At 41.5% G+C, this 19,236-nt stretch overlaps 1 protein-coding gene across 1 annotated transcript in view; it reads right to left on the minus strand.

Moving 5' to 3' along the window:
- Positions 1–19,096, minus strand: part of ADARB2 (adenosine deaminase RNA specific B2 (inactive)) — a 306,016-nt gene extending 286,920 nt beyond the window's left edge. The window contains exon 1 of the mRNA XM_071428638.1: positions 18,566–19,096. Coding sequence (XP_071284739.1) covers positions 18,566–18,665 — 100 coding nt within the window. The 5' untranslated portion in view covers positions 18,666–19,096. The remainder of the gene's footprint in view (positions 1–18,565) is intronic.
- Positions 19,097–19,236: the final 140 nt, after the last annotated feature.

Genomic DNA, 19,236 nt, shown 5'->3' on the forward strand with positions numbered 1-19,236 from the left:
TCATTTTAGTTTATTATCTTCATCTGTTTCTCTCCACTAAAGAAGAGAGAAAAGTCCCACTCATGCTCCTGCCCTCCCCTCACCCCCCAGAGAAAGTGGCAATTGTACCATTAAGCCTGGAGTGCTTTACATATGCAAACACAAACACAGTGCTTACAGCAAAGATCTTTCCTATCCATATGTTCATCTCCTTTCCTTTACCTAAACCAGACGATTACCTCAGCAACTCAGCTGTGTTACTGAGACATTTCAGCGTGAAATTTGTTTTTCCTCACTGAACTTTAAGCGGAATTTCAAGTGCCAAGTCTCCAAAGCCAAGTGGGGCTATTAAGAGATAATTACTAATTATGCTAATTTGAGAAGTTGTGCTATTTCTTTCCCTGGTCATTTTATCTGCAGCTCTCCTGAGAGAACAGTCCCCATTCAATGTTAATAACCTTTCCAGCTAAGCATTCAATGGAGGACAGTGTGTCCTAAACCCAGGAATATTTTACAGTTAATCTAGATATGTGCCTGTAAATTAGAAAGAGAAGCAAGTTGCACTAATGCTAATGACTTACGTTATTAATTTTTTCAGGAGCAGAAATATCTGATTCCTCTCCATTCATATATTGATATAGCTGATGGTTTTATTTTAAACTGAGTCCTCAGTGACTTGAAATATTCAGTACCTCAACAATATTTCTCAGTGATCATTTTCTAATCCTACCTATTGCAAGCTCCCATAATAATAGATAAAAAACAAAGATGAGATTTGATTTGCATTTTCTAAATGTCGCATTTATTTTTGCCTTATTTATGTAATAGTATGAAACGGATCTTTTCCAAACTCTATATATTTTTTTTTCTTTTCAAGACAGACTTGATTACATCTGCAGAGTATGCTGAGAGAGTAAGAGACTTTATTATTTCTTTAAAGAAAATAATGACTTTAAGTTTTATGTGATGTATAATTCCATCCCTGTTTGGCGGCAAGACAAATACAAATATTTGGTGGCAATACAAATATTTTACACTTTTTATAATTTGTGGAGTGGCAGTAATCAGAGTCTTTTGGACTTGGTTGCCTTCCCAGCACAGAGCTGCTGGGACAGCCCTCGGGAAGGGCTGGTAAACTCCTGTTTCTCTGCTCCTTGGAATGGATCTGCCTGGTAAGAACACATGGTGACAGACAATGTCCAAGATCAGAGCACTCTCCACCAAGAGCCTGTGGCTGCTCTGATGTGGCCTTGAGGGCCCATCCCTGTAACACCTGGGCTCAGACACTCCTTTGGATGGGAGGCATGCACACCTAAGGGCAGCTCCTGGTTGAGGCTGCAAAGCCACCCTCTGTCTGCCAGCACAGCATGAACCCCAGAAACACTCAGGACAGGCCACCAACACCTGGAAGCAGACACAAAACACACCACACTGGAGAGGGCAGAGCAGGGCACCAGCAGGCAGGGGAAGACTGTCCCCTGCCCTTGAGCCAGCCCTAATGGGAACAGGGGCCATGTTTCCACAGTAAATGAACTCCATTCCTCACTGGAGTTCATCATCCTGCTGGACAGTTTCCTAAGTGGCATTGGCAGGGTTTTCAGTGAGCACAGTTCCTCTGAACTCCTCGTCCACAACCACTGGAGCTGACCCAGCTGTCCTTGCCGGTGTCCCCAGGGATGCTGGCAGGGGGTCACACAGCAGGACAGGACCTTTGGCCTTGCAGGCAGGGGGACATCTCAGGGCAGGGGCTCCAGCACCACAGGCAGCTGCAGCTCCTTCCCAATGCTTGCCAGCTTGCTCAGCCATCTCTGCACCCCGGCTGTGGCCAGGTCAAATGTCTCCAAAATCCCTTCACTGCCACCTGATGGCACCAGCTGGAACCTCCTCTGAAGGCCAGGCCCTGCCCTTGCTGCACATCAGGGCTCCCAGGAGAACATTTCAGCAGAGATGAGCTCTGTGAACACCAGCTGCAGATGCTCTGATAGGAGGGCAATGCTGGTGTGCTGCTGGACCAGGGCTCACACCAGCAGCTGGGCTTAGAGGCTCCAGAGTGCCAAAGGAGAGGGCAGAACACAGGAGACATCCAAAATATCTTTGTAGGAATTGAGCTTATATTCTGTGGGGTTTTTTTGCATTTTGCAGCATCTAGACACAAACTAAGGTAAGTTCTCCTTCCTGCAACCAAAATAAAAATAGGATGGAGTGACAAAAACCAAAGGTTAGCAGCTTCTACTTCAGTTTTTCACTATTTTAAACTCGTATATGCACCTAAAATCAGTAAGTGCATGTTTTTAAAAGGCAGAGAATGTAAATATTCAAAATCTTGGGTTGCACCTATTTCTGGAAAATGTAATGCACAGCCTGCAGACTCCAGTTCAGTACTCCCAACGTGGGAGTGGGAGGACTGCGTTCACATGAGACATGAATTAGGGCCTAAAAATATGTCCTAGTAATAAAAGAGAAGCTAATTTTAACTTTCAGCATTGCCAGTTTCAGAACAGAGCTTCATTTAGAGGAAATCCAGTTTGCAAGTGTGGGAACCTGCCCCCAAAGCTCAGAATATCATCAGGTAAGACACAGGTGTGCCCTGCTGATAGGGCTGGGGGGACCAACAGCCCATGGCACTCCTACCATTCCACCAGGAGACGTGGAAGAGCCATGGCTGTGTAACTGCAGCTCTCACAGGGCTGTGTGAGCACATCCAGCAGAGCTGGAGCTGCTCAGACCATCCTGACCCCAAGCCTTTAACAGCTCTCTAGGATATGTCAGACTGAAGGCCCTGACTTGCACCTGGACAGACACACACATTTCATAGACTTCTTCACAAAACAGAGTTTTCTGGCCATGGAAAGCACGTGCAGAAGGTGACACAGGTGTGGGTCTCAGGTGCAAGTATGACATCAGCTCTCCTGCCAGAGCACAGGCTGTTGTAGGTGAGGTCTTGCATCTCCTCTAAGTCCTACCAACTCTTGAGCCATCTTCTGAAGAAATACTTGACCCAAAATTCAGCCTCCCTGCTCCTTGCTGATACACTACTGTTCAAAGACACCAGCTAAGGGCAAGAGCCAGATTGCATCTGTGTGAGAAGAGAGCAATGCATCTGAGCAATGCAAAGTTTTAAGTGAAAAAACACCTGCAAAAGAGATCTCTAAAAACAGAGGCAGTCGGAACAGGAACATGCCATTTCTCCTGAAAGGCTACTTTTAAAAAGCAGTTCTTCATGGGAAAAGAAATGAGTCCTAGAGACTATTTCAAAATGCAACAGGGCTCTGTGGTCTCAGCCACACTTGCTCTGTGCTCCATGGGAACTGGCAGACTGGAGCCACAGCCCCAGAAAGGTGCTTCACATTGCTACTTCTATCTAAAATGCAGCTTTCTGCACATGTTATTTCTTATTCATGTTTGAAATTACTTTTTAATCAAATACCTACAAAGAACACAGAGAGTTCTGAAAGAAATAAAAAAATCAGTTCAAAAAGTAACGGACATGAGCTGTTTTCTTTCCTCCTATAATTCCAGAATGAAAATATTTTAAACTATATATTATTACAGCATCATTCCAAAACCTGCACTACCACTATTGCAAAGTGTTTGGAGCTGCTGCAGATTTTGGAAGGCTTAGATAGCATGAATAACAGAAAAGTGTATTTGCAAGAGACATCAGCAGCTGGGTGGCACCATCTAATTAATATAAGAAATGATGTGTGGGAGAGCCCAAATACACCCCATGGCCCAGTTCAGGCCAAAAACAACAGGGTCCTTTGCATGGACATGGCACAGGGGTACCAGCTGCAGCAGAAAGGAGAAGCAAACTCAATTCTGCATAAATTATGTGACACTTGGAGACAGATAGTTCCTTTTGGAGAAAAAAAAAACCCTCTGTGTGATGCTACCTGGTGTTTGAGATTGTGACTACGACAGTAGGAGGGATGAGCAAAGAAATTATTTTATTCACCACTCTTCTACCTGTGCTGACAAATGTACAATGTGTTGGGAAAATTTCCACTATCTCTTCATGCTGTGAGTCAGTGAGGGGGAAGGGAAAGCTTGCCATCCCAAGATTTCCAGCTGGAAATAGGTAATGACAAAGAGGTACTTGATCCCTCAAAATCTTAACCCCAACTATATAAAAAAAACATGCAAGCAAGTGCAGTAGGGAAAATTATTTCCTGCAGAAGGTATGAACAAGCATTCACATGGAAAGGCTACACTTCTTGACAAGGAGCTGAGGGAAGCTCAGACCTGAGTTTCTGAAGGAGGATGGTCCTTTCACTGTCACCAGCAGCTGGTACAGCTGCAGGTCCCTTAATGGGATTTTCTGAAAAGCAGAGATCTTGGCATCTGAGAACTGAATGAAAATGTTGGATTTGTTTACTTACTGCAAATATACAAATATGTGTATATTTCTATCCCACATCTTTGCAAAGAAAATTGTGAAAATATAAACTGATGGAAGCTCTGCAAAAGAAACAATTCATCATTGCCTTTTTCCATCCAAAGTTTCTTTAACTTGATTCTTAAAAAAAATTGACACCTCAGGTCTAAAATTCTATAAAAAACCACAAGTTGTGGACTCCTTGATTTCTGTATTTCCCCCTGGCCCATCTGCATGGATTTATTTTCAGGCTAAGAGCCCAGATAATGCAGAATGTAACATTTCACCCTTAAACCCCCCAGTTATAATAAAGAATAAACAATAATCATGGCGAGTACAAGATGCAAAGAGATTAAATACAAGGCAGATGTTCAATCTTGTCTTTTCAACTGAGATTATAAATGGTCTGAGCCTAAGAGAAAAATTCAGAGCCTGAAAGTGAAGGTTTGCTAATTAATCAGTTATAATGGTATAGGGGATTACAGAGCACAATTAAAACACACTGAAAACAAGAATGACAAAGGAGGATGGAGAAGGGAGTATGGAAGCAGCTCTGTCAACAGACAAACATCGCTACACAAGCAGCTAAAAATGATGCAGCTCATTAAAAACTTGTGCTTAAGAATTAAAATCCAACTACAACAACAAAAAGACAATGTTATAAACTAAATTAATTCCTGGAAATTTCTTCCAATTTTTATTAAAAAAAAAAAACATGGTTGGATCCAAGCTTCTTATGAAGCTGAGGACAAAACTTCCATTCAGTCCAGCCCTTTACAGAAATATGAATGTACATTAATACAGGCATTGCTGGAGCACATATTGGCACATTAATATGCATAGTACAAGAGTCTGTGCTTAAGTACATAAATAGAAATTGAATATAAACATATGCATTCATAGCTTTGAAGTTCCATTCGTAACAAAACAGCGTAGAGAAATTATTAGCATTTTTACAAGATGATTTCTGCCTAAGTCAGATACTGAAGTGCTACTGATACTTACAAGGCAGATGGGGAGTCTAGACTGACAACTTCTGTGCTAGCAAGTGTACTTTTAAACCTCCTTTAACATTAAATTCTGATGCTGCCCTGTTGGGATGAATTAAGGTCCCTTCCTGAGTGTGCAGTTTTAACTTCCTTGTTTACTATATGAAACCAATTTGGCAATGACCCACTCCTGATAGTGCCAGTTAGCATGATCCCAATCCCTATAAAAATTATCACCAAGACCAATGTGTGCTGAAGACAGTGGCACCTCCCAAATGAGAATGTCCTATGAGTTTCAGGTCCCATAAGCTCTAGGGCCTGGTGCTCCTCAAAAGCACAGATTCCCACGTAATAGGGTAGGATTAGGCTCCTATATTCTTCCTCTTGATTCTGCTCTCAAACTTTCTCTTTTTTCTAGTGGAAACAAAAAGGGAAATTGTGCTTTAGTTTTCAACTTCTCAACAACATTGATGAATGCATATTTGCTGTAATATTATCAACTCCCCTGAAATTATAGATAACTTTAATGGATGAAAGTGGATATGATACAAGTGAGGATAGAAAAAGAATAATTTCTAGCTCTTTTCTAGTTTTGGAAAATGAATGCAATAAAGTGATATCCTGTTAGAAATACCTTTGCTTACCATTTATGCAATTTTAAGCTGTATTATGAAGGTACCATTTATTTGTGTGGTTTATTGCTTGCCCTGAGAGACTTGCATTTGTTCAAAGTATGAACTTACTCTAGATTTAAAATTTTAAGAGCAAACTAATGTAAAAACATAATGAAATCACCTTCAAATCTGCTTACGTTCTCACTTCCCATACAAAATTATTTTCATCACAAAAATAATCCCCCAAATTTGTCTGAGATTATTCCAGCAAATCCCACGGCCAACAAATCCTAAAACATGCTCCACCTGTTAGTGAAACTATCATAGTAATTGTCTGGGCTTTTATCTAATGAATATGCATTACAGCAGTCAAAACAAATTCTATCTTAATCTATATTACTGGGGAAAGTTTCTGAAACAAGCTGTTGCAGAGAAATTTATATAATATGTTGTCAACATTCAGCAAAGACAAGCTGTCTGCCAGAAAGGGCTGCTGGAAACAGTTTCCTACATTTGGTCAGGGAGATGTTTTTGTGCTCCCCTTAAGCCATGCTTTTGTCCCAAGGTGTGCTGAGAGCATCCCATGCCCTGGTCCCTTTAGCGTGCCTGCTCACCTGTACTGCACCTCCCTGCAAAGCCTGAGCTGATCATGACCAAGTGAAGTCTCTTTTTACCACGTGGTTTTCTGTGAGTCATCATCTCCTCTACAACGTGCAAACTCACTGACACCTGTTGGGGAAATGACTGATGGAAATTCAGGTGTCTGCCTGCACGAGGGCTGTGCGTGACTGCACCTGCACCAGGGGTGTGCCTGACACCAGCAGTGCAACAGGAGGTATGGGGCAAACCAGCAACAGGAAAGGTACTGGAAACCAAGATTAACAACCTTTGTAAAATTAACCAAGATTAACAAGATTTGGAAAATTAACCAAGGTTAACAAGATTTGTAAAATTAACCAAGGTTAACAAGCCACTCTTCCTAATCAACTGCCCGCCTATGATGCACACATTGCTTTTGCTATAATGGCCATTAAGAATAGTCTCAGCCTCTTATCTTGACTTTTTGCTGTCTCCCTTTTCTGCCTGGAGAGCACAGGAGGTAACTCTACATGCCAGCAACAGAGAAACATCTACTCAGCTCAGGAACTGGTAGCAAGATCAGTTGAGATATGCTAAAACAGAACAAGCCCTAAGAAATATATGCTGTAAGAAGGTGCATTATGAATTTTTTTGTATATAGAAAATCTTTAGCAATAGTAACTTCTTACCCAGTTTCTGATTCCACAAAAAGAGCTGAGCACCAGCACATTTGTATGCAGATCTTGTTACTTATTATTTACTGCTTTTCTGAGCAGCAATGGAATGACTGAAGAAGTGATTTTGCTGAACCAAGGCCATATGTTACCCCAAAGACCTTTGATGATATATTGGTCCTCTCCAGGCACCAATCTCATATATACTTTCCTTTTCATAATTTGTATGAATAGCAGCTGCTTCAGTAGGTGAGGATACAAACAAGGGAAGTAAGATGGTAAAAAGAAGGGGAGGAAAGAGATGGGTGTTTTGGTAAATAAGAAAAAAATTGAGGAAGTGCAAATACGTGGATTTTCAGGGTTACATACACTTTTATTTTAGGAGTGATTTTTTGGAACATTTGTGGTTATCTTTATTGAGATGGCTTCTGTCGTGCTTAATTCATTCTCCTGTTAAAACAGCACTCTGCAAGACCCAAACCAGTGTAATTTGTTGCTGCTTGGTTTCAGTTAATTTTAGAGACAATTTCTTTGAGGCAAAATTAAGATAATTATACATGAGGAATAGAATTTTAATTTTTTTTTAAACTTTATAAATTACTTTCTTGGACTCAGAAATGAGCCTTAGCTCTTTTTTCATCTTAAGATGTATCTGCCACACTTTAGTAAAAAATTATTGTTAAAGACTAGATTGAATTTAGAGTGGTTTTAGCTAAAGTGGAATAGTCTTTTGGTCTTCTGAAGAGCTTGTGCATAAATGAAACTGATGAACTACAGTCAGGGTAGAAATGTAGGGACTGTTACTATGATTTTAAAGGAAACGGAATTAATGAAATTTAGAAATTAGTATTTAATCCTTGTGAAATTAAGTGATTCATCCAAAAGGGTAAATCTTATTTTTAAAAAAAGTAATCTGTAACAGTTTCAATGAATTCCATAAGCAAATTTCAGCATCTGAGAGAAGTAACATATATTACAATATTGGAGTTATTGTGGTTATTCTGCAGACTTGTCCACAATGTGCTGCATAATACTGAAAAAAGAGTTGCCTTTTAAATGCAAACTTTGCTACCTAGAAACCTCACCCTCAGCACCAACAACAAACCATTCTGGGAGAAACAGAAGCTGAAGAGCAAATGTGATTTAACACCACAGAAGAACCAGATCCCACGCCTTTGTCAAATACAAAAGAGATAAGTAAACACGGAGCCGTCTTCTCTCCACCAGCAGCAGGCAGAACCACTCTGCCATGCCCAGGGATCGCCCTCTCCTGCCTGGCAGCCCCGGTGCCCTGCCAGCCTGCAGCCTGGCACACGGCTCACCTTGGCACCAGCAGCTCTGGGGACCGCTGTGGCACAGGGGCAGTGACAGAGCCCGGCAGTGACAGAGCCCGACAGTGGCACATGGGCAGTGACAGAGCCCGGCAGTGACAGAGCCCAGCAGTGCCACATGGGCAGTGACAGAGCCCGGCAGTGCCACATGGGCAGTGACAGAGCCCGGCAATGGCACATGGGCAGTGACAGAGCCCAGCAGTGCCACATGGGCAGTGACAGAGCCCAGCAGTGACAGAGCCCAGCAGTGGCACATGGGCAGTGACAGAGCCCGGCAGTGACATCCAGCTCCAGCTGTGACACAGCCACGGCAAGGACTCCTACAAACCAGGTCCCTTGGACACTTGAAAGTGCAGCCACAGACTCCTGCATTCCCACTTCTAATTAATTCTGCAACAGATGAACTGCTCTGACTCAGTTTCCCTCCCGTAAACCGGGTGAATTTGACCTGTCTGCCTGTCAGAGTTAATAACTTTCCATAAGTTGTTTGAGAACGTACCTGGCATGATTACATGGATGCATTTTTATTAACTCTGGGCAATAAGAATCCTTGCTGTCTGAAGAGAAGGATGATCTTACAGTTGTTAGGGAAAAATAGTCCAATGTGCCTTACATCATAAAAGCACAAATTTAATAAGGAATTCGGTGTTAGCTTTCAGGAAAATCTGACAAAACATCTTTGTCTATGGCTTCTTACCACATTTAACCAGAATGTATCACTTGCTTAAAAATGTGCCTGGGTTAACCAATCTATAAAGCAGTGCTCTGTTAAACTACTTCTGTTACAAACCAGACTTCTAACTGCAAAAGACTATTTCATTTCTGACTATTAAAAAACTGTATATATTTTTAAATTCCCAGGTTCTTTTGACACCTAATAACCATCTCCTGGTAACTGGTCCTGTTAGTAACTTACTGCCCATTTTCACCTTGCAGTTTACACTTTGTGGTGTAGCATGAAAAGATTTCAAAGTTCTCTCTCTCTTTTTTTTCTTTAACAAAATTAATGCAGAGATAAAGTCTTCTTTTAAAAGAACATAAGAGGGTACAAGTCAACCTAGAAAGATAACTTTTGACTTGTTCTGGCAGAACTGAAATGCTTCACATTTATTCTTGAACACTCTTGTGTATTGCCTCTTCTTGTGTAGAAAATTTAAAGAATTTGCATAGTCAAACAGTTTTATTAAAAAAAAACCCAAAAACCCAAAAACCAAAACACAACCAAAAAACCACAGCATCAAATGTCTTGTGCTTATGGATTCCAGTTAAAGGCACAAAAAGTCCTCTTTGTGGGCACAACACCAGTTAAAGCAATTCTCTGTTACACAACTGTAAAAACTGATCATTATAAACATGAATTGCAAACAAGTCAAGTATCTTGATTTTAGAAACAACAGATTTTACAACAGACATGCATCAGATGCTTTAGTATAAATAAATTATAAACACAGGTCAATCAATAATCTTTGAAGCAGTTGCAAGTGGAAGAAACCTGCTGTCAGTGGTATTAAAGAACATTCTCTTTTTGTACTGTTTCTTTTAAACTCCTAAATCCACAAGCAGCAAGAGCTGAGCTCCACTTTAATTACTGCGCTGCTCAACAATGAGGCACTGCCGACCACTGCAGCCTGCTTCCCAAAATCCCCATTTATATGGACATGTAAATAGCAATTCATGATTGACAAGAAGGAGGGAAATTACAACCTGGAAATCAGCTAATGAAAGTTAATTTTGGGTAAGTTTTGTTCAGGAAGCCCTGGGCATTTTGTCTGGTGGTTTGCAGCAGGGCTGCTGGCATGGATGCAATGTAGAGCATGAGCTCAAAGTTGGCTTCTGCTCTCTTAGTCCTGCCGTAGGATTCAGCCGGAGAAAGATCAGCACACAAAGAAACTTGACAACAAATCCACCTTTTTGGTAAAGGTTTGGGGTTTCCTGACATGAGTGTTATGGGTTCCTGCATACACACCTGACTTCACCATGTTGAATTACTTAGCTACTCAAAAAACATACCTACGCAAACGAAACACAGAAATATTCCAAAAAGTCTGGCTTATAAGAAGTGTCTTTCACTTCTTTATTTCTCACTCTAAAAACAACAACAACAACAAAAACATAATCCTTCTGCAGTTGTGCCTTTGTGATTTGTCTATAAGACGACTGTTACTGCATAGAGAAAGACCACACACAAATACTTTTTTATACATACATTTTTAATTTTTATACATACATTTTTAAAATTACTAACTCATACAGTGTGGATGGATGAATGCAAATAAACACAAATTATATAAGAGTATTTTATTTTTACATCACTAAACAAAATACTTCAATGGAATATAAAAATTCTTAATATAATTTGAACTCTACAGGCTTTAAGACCCTTTGTCTCATATAACCTGGAGTTTATTACAGTCATTCACTTCATACAGCTACACAACTATATTTCACACAAAAATGTATATATGTAGTTATATATTAAGGCACAAACACATATGTACATAGAAACACAGTTCTGCAACCCTGACTGATACTGAGAAGTTTCAATTTCAATTTTACTCTGAATAGGGACAGCAGAATTAGGCCTTATACAAAGGTAACACATTATTACAGTTGGCTTGAAAGCCATCATTTTACATTTGTTAAATCCCACTATTTAAGGAATAAATAGCCATTTCACAGTCTCTGAGAAGTGGCAAGAAGCAAGCAATTGCATAAAATCAGTTGTGTGCAAATCCCTAAGAAGATGGAGATAAAATATCTGTCAAATTCTACTTATTTCTTCCCACACTTCCCAGCAGCTTTGACTCTTCACGCTGATGTTTCATTAGCATTTGGAGAAAGGTGATTTTATTAATAATTCTGAGCACCATTTCTCTTGCAAGGAACAAAAAATGGGGAAAAAAAGTCACACTTTATAAAGTATTTTGCTGAGATCTACTTATTGCTCGTTCCTCATTCCAGACTCGCACAAAAAATGCCACCAGCACACAGTGCAGGTTTCAGAAACAGCACTCACAAGTGGCACGGCTCCAAAATCAGACTCAGTAGTTGGTTTAGCACTGAGACCAAATCCGAACCCAGCACAAAAGCACTTTCAAAAACAAAGATTAGCTTGCAGGGGTAATATATGACACAATATTCCTCTGATGACGATGCACTGGCAGTCATGACAGTACCTGTGGAGTTTTTCTGCTTAACAAATCATCTTGTGTTTGTAAAATTTGTTTTCACCCCCTTTTATTTCACCCTTTCGTTTCTTTTTTTCAAGAGAATAAGAAATGGGTGGGGCGAATTAATTTTATTGTAATCATCCTAACCTCAGTACAGAATCAAAGTAAGAGACTAGGACTCAGCCTCAATTTCGGTCTATTTTTACATACACCACAAAGGCCGTTGAGTGGGAACAGAGAGGAAGGCGACTTAAAAAGCTGTCAGGAAAATTCCGGGGAAATGTGCCTGCCTCCCTCCCAGCTGTGCTGCTGGCTCTGGGAGCACAGGGCAGAGGGATGTGCATCGCCACCGCCGCGGAGCCGAGCAGAAAGGCGCCTCCTGAACCGCTGCCACGCCACAGCCTCCGCTGGGGAAACGCCAGAGTGCAAAAAGCCTCACAGTGAGCAGCAGCGATTAAACTGCCTACAAATCACCTTTCCACCTAATCCAAGCAAGTCAGGAGTCAGATAATTTCCTGGAAAAGAGGATTCATATCTCATATTAAAAAAAAATGAAATCCTTCTTAATGTATCCTACCCAAAGCCAAAGCCTACAGTCACTGAATTGAGCATCAAACTTAGTAGCGCAAGTCTCAGCTGAGCTAATCAAATACCTCAAACTCCCTACAAATAAGTTTTGTTTTTCCATACCTTGAATGAACAAAATTCCCAGGCCAGCTACATACAGTCTCAACAGAAAAAGTCCTTCTACTCCTATTAAAAATGCTGAAATTTTCCTTCCTTAAAGGCCTCTGTCTCAGTAAATAAAAAAAATCAGGAATAAATTAGAGTAGCCTGTTTACCTTCTTTATAATCTTTCTTCTTTAATATGATTTTACTGTATATTTTCTTATGTTTATCTCTGAAGTGAACAACATAAATCTTATCAATTTTCTTCTACCAAAATTTTACACACCTCTAATCCCTTTTGCCATATGTCTCTGAAACCTCACTATTTCTAGTACACGTTTGGGAGTTAGAACAGCCAGAACAAAAGAGAATATACCTAGTGAAAATACACCTTCCATTTATTAATGTCACGGTAATATCTTCAATATTAGCCGTCCTGCTCTTTACGCACTGTGCCCTGCTCCGTGCTTCCCTTGTTATCACGCTTTGCTTAGCAGAGATTTTCATTAAACCAGCCATGGCAATGTCCAGTCCTTAGTCTGGAGTGTGTATTGTTAATTCAGGGTCCAAAAATACATCCTCATATTTCAAATCTGCTGTAAGAAGCAAGAAATTTGAGACTGATTGAACGACAATAACTCCATCCATTTAATGCTTTCTGTTAAGGCATTAAATTTGGCTATTTTATGACTCAGGGAGGGTTGCCTGTTAGTATGGGTTGACAAGCTGCTTCCGCCAGTTAACAAAGCAGTCTTTTTAATATGTTATATATCATAATATGCTGTTAAAACTCCTCCGGGTTGGCTGCTTCGTTTCAAATTCATACAGCGGGGAAAAAGGTCAGCCACAGCAGAAAGGTAAGCGCTTCGTTTTACTATTGAAACTTGCATAATTTGCAGGCAAAACAAGCTGGTTTATACAGCAGACGTCAAGTTCTTCACAGATGCCTTGAGAATGATCTATCTGCTGATGCATATCAGCCTTTTTTGTCTGGATAACTAATCACTTACATGGAAAAAACGGTAAACTGCCTGAAAGGTTGTAGAGATAGTTAGCTGTAAACACGGGATCAATTCACGTTCATTACTACTCACAAAACCTATACAATATTGGCCAGCAGTAATTCAAAAGTAGTACAATTAACAGAGATCAGACAGATATCCTCATGTTCACTTTTTTGAGACTAACCTATAAGGCATTAAAGGAGCCTAAGAATACTGTTTGCACAGACCTTTAGTAACTTGGTACTTCACAAGGCAATTTCATCTAACCTTTAATTTTTAGTGCAGCATTTTCCATTTTAGGTTATCACTTCAGAAAGGGCTGCCTTTAAGTATTTTTCAAAACTCCATTAATACCACTTAAAGTGGAACTTGTACGCAAAGCTCTCACCTTATGGGAGAATTTTCCTACGCAACTCACCAAGGAGAACCTACAAAATTTTAAGCAATATGACGTGATTTCCAACAGTAGGATTCCTTGCCACTAGCTTTATATGCCTGTGTATTGCCACTGAGGAAAGCAAAACCTCTGAAAATATCTGTGGTCAGAAAGGTAAAAATTACAATATACGTTATTGCTCATGTAAGACGTGGTCAATATTCATACCAGTGCTTTTTCCACTTACATAATTAATACTTCAAGATAAAGTTGAAGTATTTTGTTCTCTTTGAAAGTAAAATACACCATTCTATTGTCCTCACAATTACATGCTGTTCTCTTTGAAAGTAAAATACACCATTCTATTGTCCTCACAATTACATGCTGTTGCTAGGAAGTTACAACTGTGCTATAACCTAATCGTCTGCTATTTAGATATGGACTCATGGATCCCATATTTTTATTCTAAATTTAAGTTCAGTCATCGTAGCTAATGTCCTTGATGCTATCTCAAATTGCTGTCATTACACGGATCACTAGAAATTGGAGGTAATAGTAAAAAAGAAAAGAAAAAAGAAAGCTACCAAATTAGATGATGGATAAAGGTTTAATCAATTTAATTTTATCACCAAATCCATTCCCTTCCTCTCGAGCTGTCAGGGCACGAGATAAGCAGAACACGTCGTGAAGCACAACACAATCCTTTTGTGGGGAAGGAGTTGTGTCCCTGAACCTCGCCGAGATGAAACACGCTCATTTATTACTTTGGCATTGCAGGATGATGAAGAACCAAGCTGGTTTCCTCCCTTCATCTTCAGCACAATCTTTCTATTTCATTAATTTTTCATGGAATTTCATTTCACAATCATTTTGCCTCTCTCACCCACTTGCTGCCCTTATTTAGTTTATTCTGTCAACTTTTATTTCATGCCCCATTGTATCAGCAGCAACTCTGGCCACGGCTTTCTACCACATCAGGGATACCTGATGCCCTCCTGCTTCCAGTAATTAACTTCACTCAGTAGCCCTATAAATAGCATTGCAAATAAGGGGTCTTAATTGTTGTCTTACACTGGAAAATAACTCAGAAGGGTTATCTATCCAATCCCCTATTTCATACTCACTTTCTGTGTGTTGATTGCTAGGAAGTTGCTGGAGGCTGCTGAAGTGTGGCCTTCTTAGTATTATCAGTAAATGGCAACTCTCCTTTTGTTTGGTCTACGTGTAATGACTTATCTGGGAAAACAAGCCTTCTTTTCAAAATCTATACCACAGGCTATGAGATGGGCACAAGCTGTGCTGAGTTCTGCCAGTACTCTGCCACATTCCAGGGGCCTGAGAAAACACAAGAACCCGCAAACACGGTAACCGCATATAAACCCCAAAACATTTTAAATGGGTTTCTCTAAATCAATTGGCATAATTTTCTCTCCTCTGGTTATTTTATACACACCAATTAAAAAAAACCCATAACAACTCAAAACCAAGCAAATAGAGAGAAATATAAAATATCTACTACTGCTGCCACATGAAATTAGTATGCAGAAAATCTGTCAAGCATCCATATTTATTTTTAATTAGATCTTCGAAAAATTAAGATATTTACTTCCTGCTGAGAGTTATCATACTGTTTTAAATGACAATGAAAATATTTCTACCTATCCTAATTTAACAAATAGGTCTAAGTACCCACATTTTAACTTTCTAACACACATTCTGCACAGAGTGTAAAACTGAATAAAACCACTCTAAGTCTAGGTTTGCAATATGATATTTACTTCATAGACATTTATTGTTAAGGCAGGATCTTCTTACTGAAAGGGTTGCTGGATTTCATAAGCACGAAAATAAGATGCATGCAAATTACTTACTGGACGATAATATTGTACACAGGAATAATTTTCAGTGTCCTACACTTTTCAGTGCTTGATTTGCATATATGGATATTCGCTCTCTGACTCTTAATGTGTTTTTTATTTTATTTATTTTCTTTTTTAGGCCAAATGCACATGGAAATTCAGATATTCAGAGAATGCAGTTTTCTCTCCTTGCTTGAACTTGCTTTCTGCCCCCAGGAAACTCCTAAAACAGAGCATCCAGGTATGAAGTGCTCTACCCACCCACACCAATTTTTATAATTCACACTAACCAGAGCAAAAAGATGACTGAAAACATGGAAAGTAAAACAGAGGAGATAAGCACCACTGCTAAATAGAGAATAATAACTGTTTCTGCTGCTGTATATTCCTAGATACTCTATTAGGCAATGCCTCAACCTGGTTTTAAGCACAATTCTATGTAACATGTGTAATGAAAGCTAGTAAGTTGTATAAATAATTTGTTGAGTCCATTTCCTTAAGGACTGGGGATGTGACAGATAAATTCACCTTCTTACTTTGTCTCATACTCAATTTAAATTTAGGACTATAGTGAATTTTTTTTGCCTCCTCGCGTTCACAGGTATCCCAGTGTATGGATGTGTAAACATATGTGTGCAGTTACACACTTTAAAGTGGCTACTAAAAGCATTCCTGCTATAAACAACAAGATAGGTGCTGGAGAATAGTTCAAAGCAAGTGTCTTTGGTCTAACTCTCTGCAAAGACTTTCTCACAATCTATTAAACAAATCAAACCTGCAAAACAGTGGAGCTGACAATAATTTTCATTAAAAAAAATAGTAGTTTAATAGCCTAATAAATATTTTCTGGACTATTTTCCTGAATAGTCTGTTTGTAAAGCAACACCTCCTTATGAGATACCATAAAAATAAAAGAAAAAAAGATGGTCACTAAATAAAAATAAAATACCATAATAGTAAAACCCAAACAGCATCTTATACAGGGCAGGCTTTAAGTTACAGGAATTTTTTGGCCAGCATGATTTTATAGAATGTGTATTTTTTTGAATGTATACTGTGATTACAAAGAAAGGAAAACCAAAATCATACAGACACAAATCTGTAATTAGTATACTAACCACCTACATTATCTGAAAAGTGGTTACAAATAGCACATTTGAAAGCATAAAAATTAACACTTCAAGTGCACATCCTATTGATGTTGGCCAGTTAAGCACTTTCTAGAATGCGATCCACCTCCAGCTGTGCATTCTGCAAATAGCTGGCAGCTACCAAGTTATTGTTGAGCAAATTTTCATGTTTGTTTATTTTAACACGTTCAACTTTCACCTTGATTTGGCAAAACAAAGCAAAAAAGGACGCATCAGAAAAGTCTTATTGAAAGACCCTAACTTTCGCCTGCTCTTGAAAACAAAATTAAACCAAGTACCTTTTCTCCACTGCCTAGATTAATGGTTTACTCTTTTCTCCTGGCCAGGTACAGGTCACTAAAGCTAGGCTAAGTTTGCAATTCCGTAGAAAAACAGTTTTTCTAGAACAAATCAGCATAAAAGAGTCCACAGAGCACAACTTGATTACAGGAAAATGTAAAGGGTACTGAGTATGCAGGCGCTCCTTTCTGAGAGTTTTAAAATTTATCCTGTAATGCCAAGTAAAAGGCAGCCTTTCTCACCAGGTTATAACCTGCTAAAAACCGAGAGTAGTAAGTTGAGGTTGCACACCTACTAGAAGTCCTGATATATCCGCACATCTGTTGTTTCTATTTGTGGGCAGGTCACTATTTGTTACTATGATTTTGAATATAGATAGTCAACAGATGAAAGTAAAAACAGTGACAAATGACAATCAAATGACACAGCCTTGCATTCAGCATTTGGCCTGGTTTTAACAGGTACTATGCAAAAGCTGCTTTCGACATCTTCCTAAAAAGTTATCAAATACTGCACTTACGAACTTCAACATAATCAATAATTAAGAGACACTTAGCTAATGGCACCTACAAATTAGGTTTTCTAGAATCTGAAGGAGAAACAGTATATCCAAAGCATCAGCTTGAGTGCTAGCTGAGTAAAACTTGTGTGAGTACCACATAGAGATCATAATTACATGTTAGATTATATTTACTGCTTGGATAAACACTCGGACTTCGCATCTCTGCAGTTGAATGCCTTGCAGCTGGGCATCTCTGGCACTCTGCTCCTCGTCTCAGTTTATTTTACTTTAAAGTGCTCACAGCCGGTTAACTTCGTCTTTTTCAGGCAAAACATCAAAAATCAAGCGGTAGTGTGTCATCCCCTCTACAGGAGAAAGCAAGACAGCCTTGCAAAGAGCTGTTATCTAGGGCATATTCCCTGTTCGCAATGACATCCTGTAGCTTCACTTTTCCTGCTTACGGCAGTTAGCGCCTTCCTAACCAGGGCTCGCTTACCGGGGAACAGCACCAAGACAGAAAAACTTGGTGGACCGCGTCTAGAAACGGAGAGAAGCGGTAGTTTGGAGGGCGCGACAGCACCGGGGGGCTCCGCGCCGCGCTCCGCCCGGGCAGCGGCACCTGCTGCCCGCGGGCTCGGGCGGGCTCCGGGCCGCGGCGGGCACCGCGCCCGGCCGGGGCAGGCCGGAGCCCCGGGACGGCCCCGCCGCACCAGCCCTGCACTGCCCCGGACGGGGCCTGCCGAGCCCCCCCCCGCCGCACCCCCGTGGGTTCAGCCCCGGGCCGGCACAAGGCAGGGACGGCGGTGAGCTGTGCCCGGCCGCGCGGCCGGGGTGGCCGCTGCCGTCCCCGGCTGGCCCCGAGCACGGCACCGCCCGGCCCGCCGCGGCCGTCGGGGCAGCGCAGGGCCGGTGCCGGCGAGCGCTGACAATAGAGCTGCGAGCAGCCGGGGCCGTGCAGATGGCAGGCGGACAGAGCGGGAAAAGAAAACAACAAGAAAATTACATCTTTCTTACCTTTCCTCTTTGATCTCCTCCTCCTCCTCCTCTTGGACTTGCATCTCAGCTGCCCGCTCGGCCCTCCCGACGCTCTGCCGCTGCCCAGGACGGATGTCATGCCGGTACCTCAGCGAGCAACACCGCGCCAGCGTGTTCTCCTCCCGCGGAGTTTCTCCTCGCTCTGGAGGCGGCTTTTATAGGGCGGTGGGTCGGGCCGGCGGGGCTGTGCCGGGGCTGTGCCCGGGCTCCGCTCGGCGCTGCCGCCGCGCAGGGGTCGCGCCTCACGCCCCGACGTGCCGGGCCCGGCCGGGGCGATGCCCGGGGGCGCCGCCGCGGCTCTGCCGGCCCCGCGCCCACTTTTTGCACCTCTGCGAGTTGCCGGGCACCGGCCGCTTTGAAGCCGATGGTGCGGGGGTGGGGGGGGCGAGGGGGGCGGATTTGCTGCTGCAAAGTCTCCCGCAGCCCAATCGCTCCCGCCGCCCGGCGCTGACATCAGCTCCGCCAGCCCTCGCCCCCAAACTCCGCTCCCCCGGGGCTGCCGGCTGTGCCCGGCTCCTGGGAGAGAGCGAGGGAGAATGGCCCCGTAGGGAATAAAAACATCCTGCCGCCTCGTCTTGGAGAAGCCGGAGGGGCAGCTCGCAAGAAGGGAGGCTGCAGGGAGGATTTCAAGCCTTTTTTTTTTTTTTTTT

Source organism: Agelaius tricolor, unplaced genomic scaffold, assembly GCF_023055355.1.
Source record: "Agelaius tricolor isolate 1412-34295 unplaced genomic scaffold, bAgeTri1.0.p SCAF_6, whole genome shotgun sequence".
Taxonomy (NCBI): domain Eukaryota; kingdom Metazoa; phylum Chordata; class Aves; order Passeriformes; family Icteridae; genus Agelaius; species Agelaius tricolor.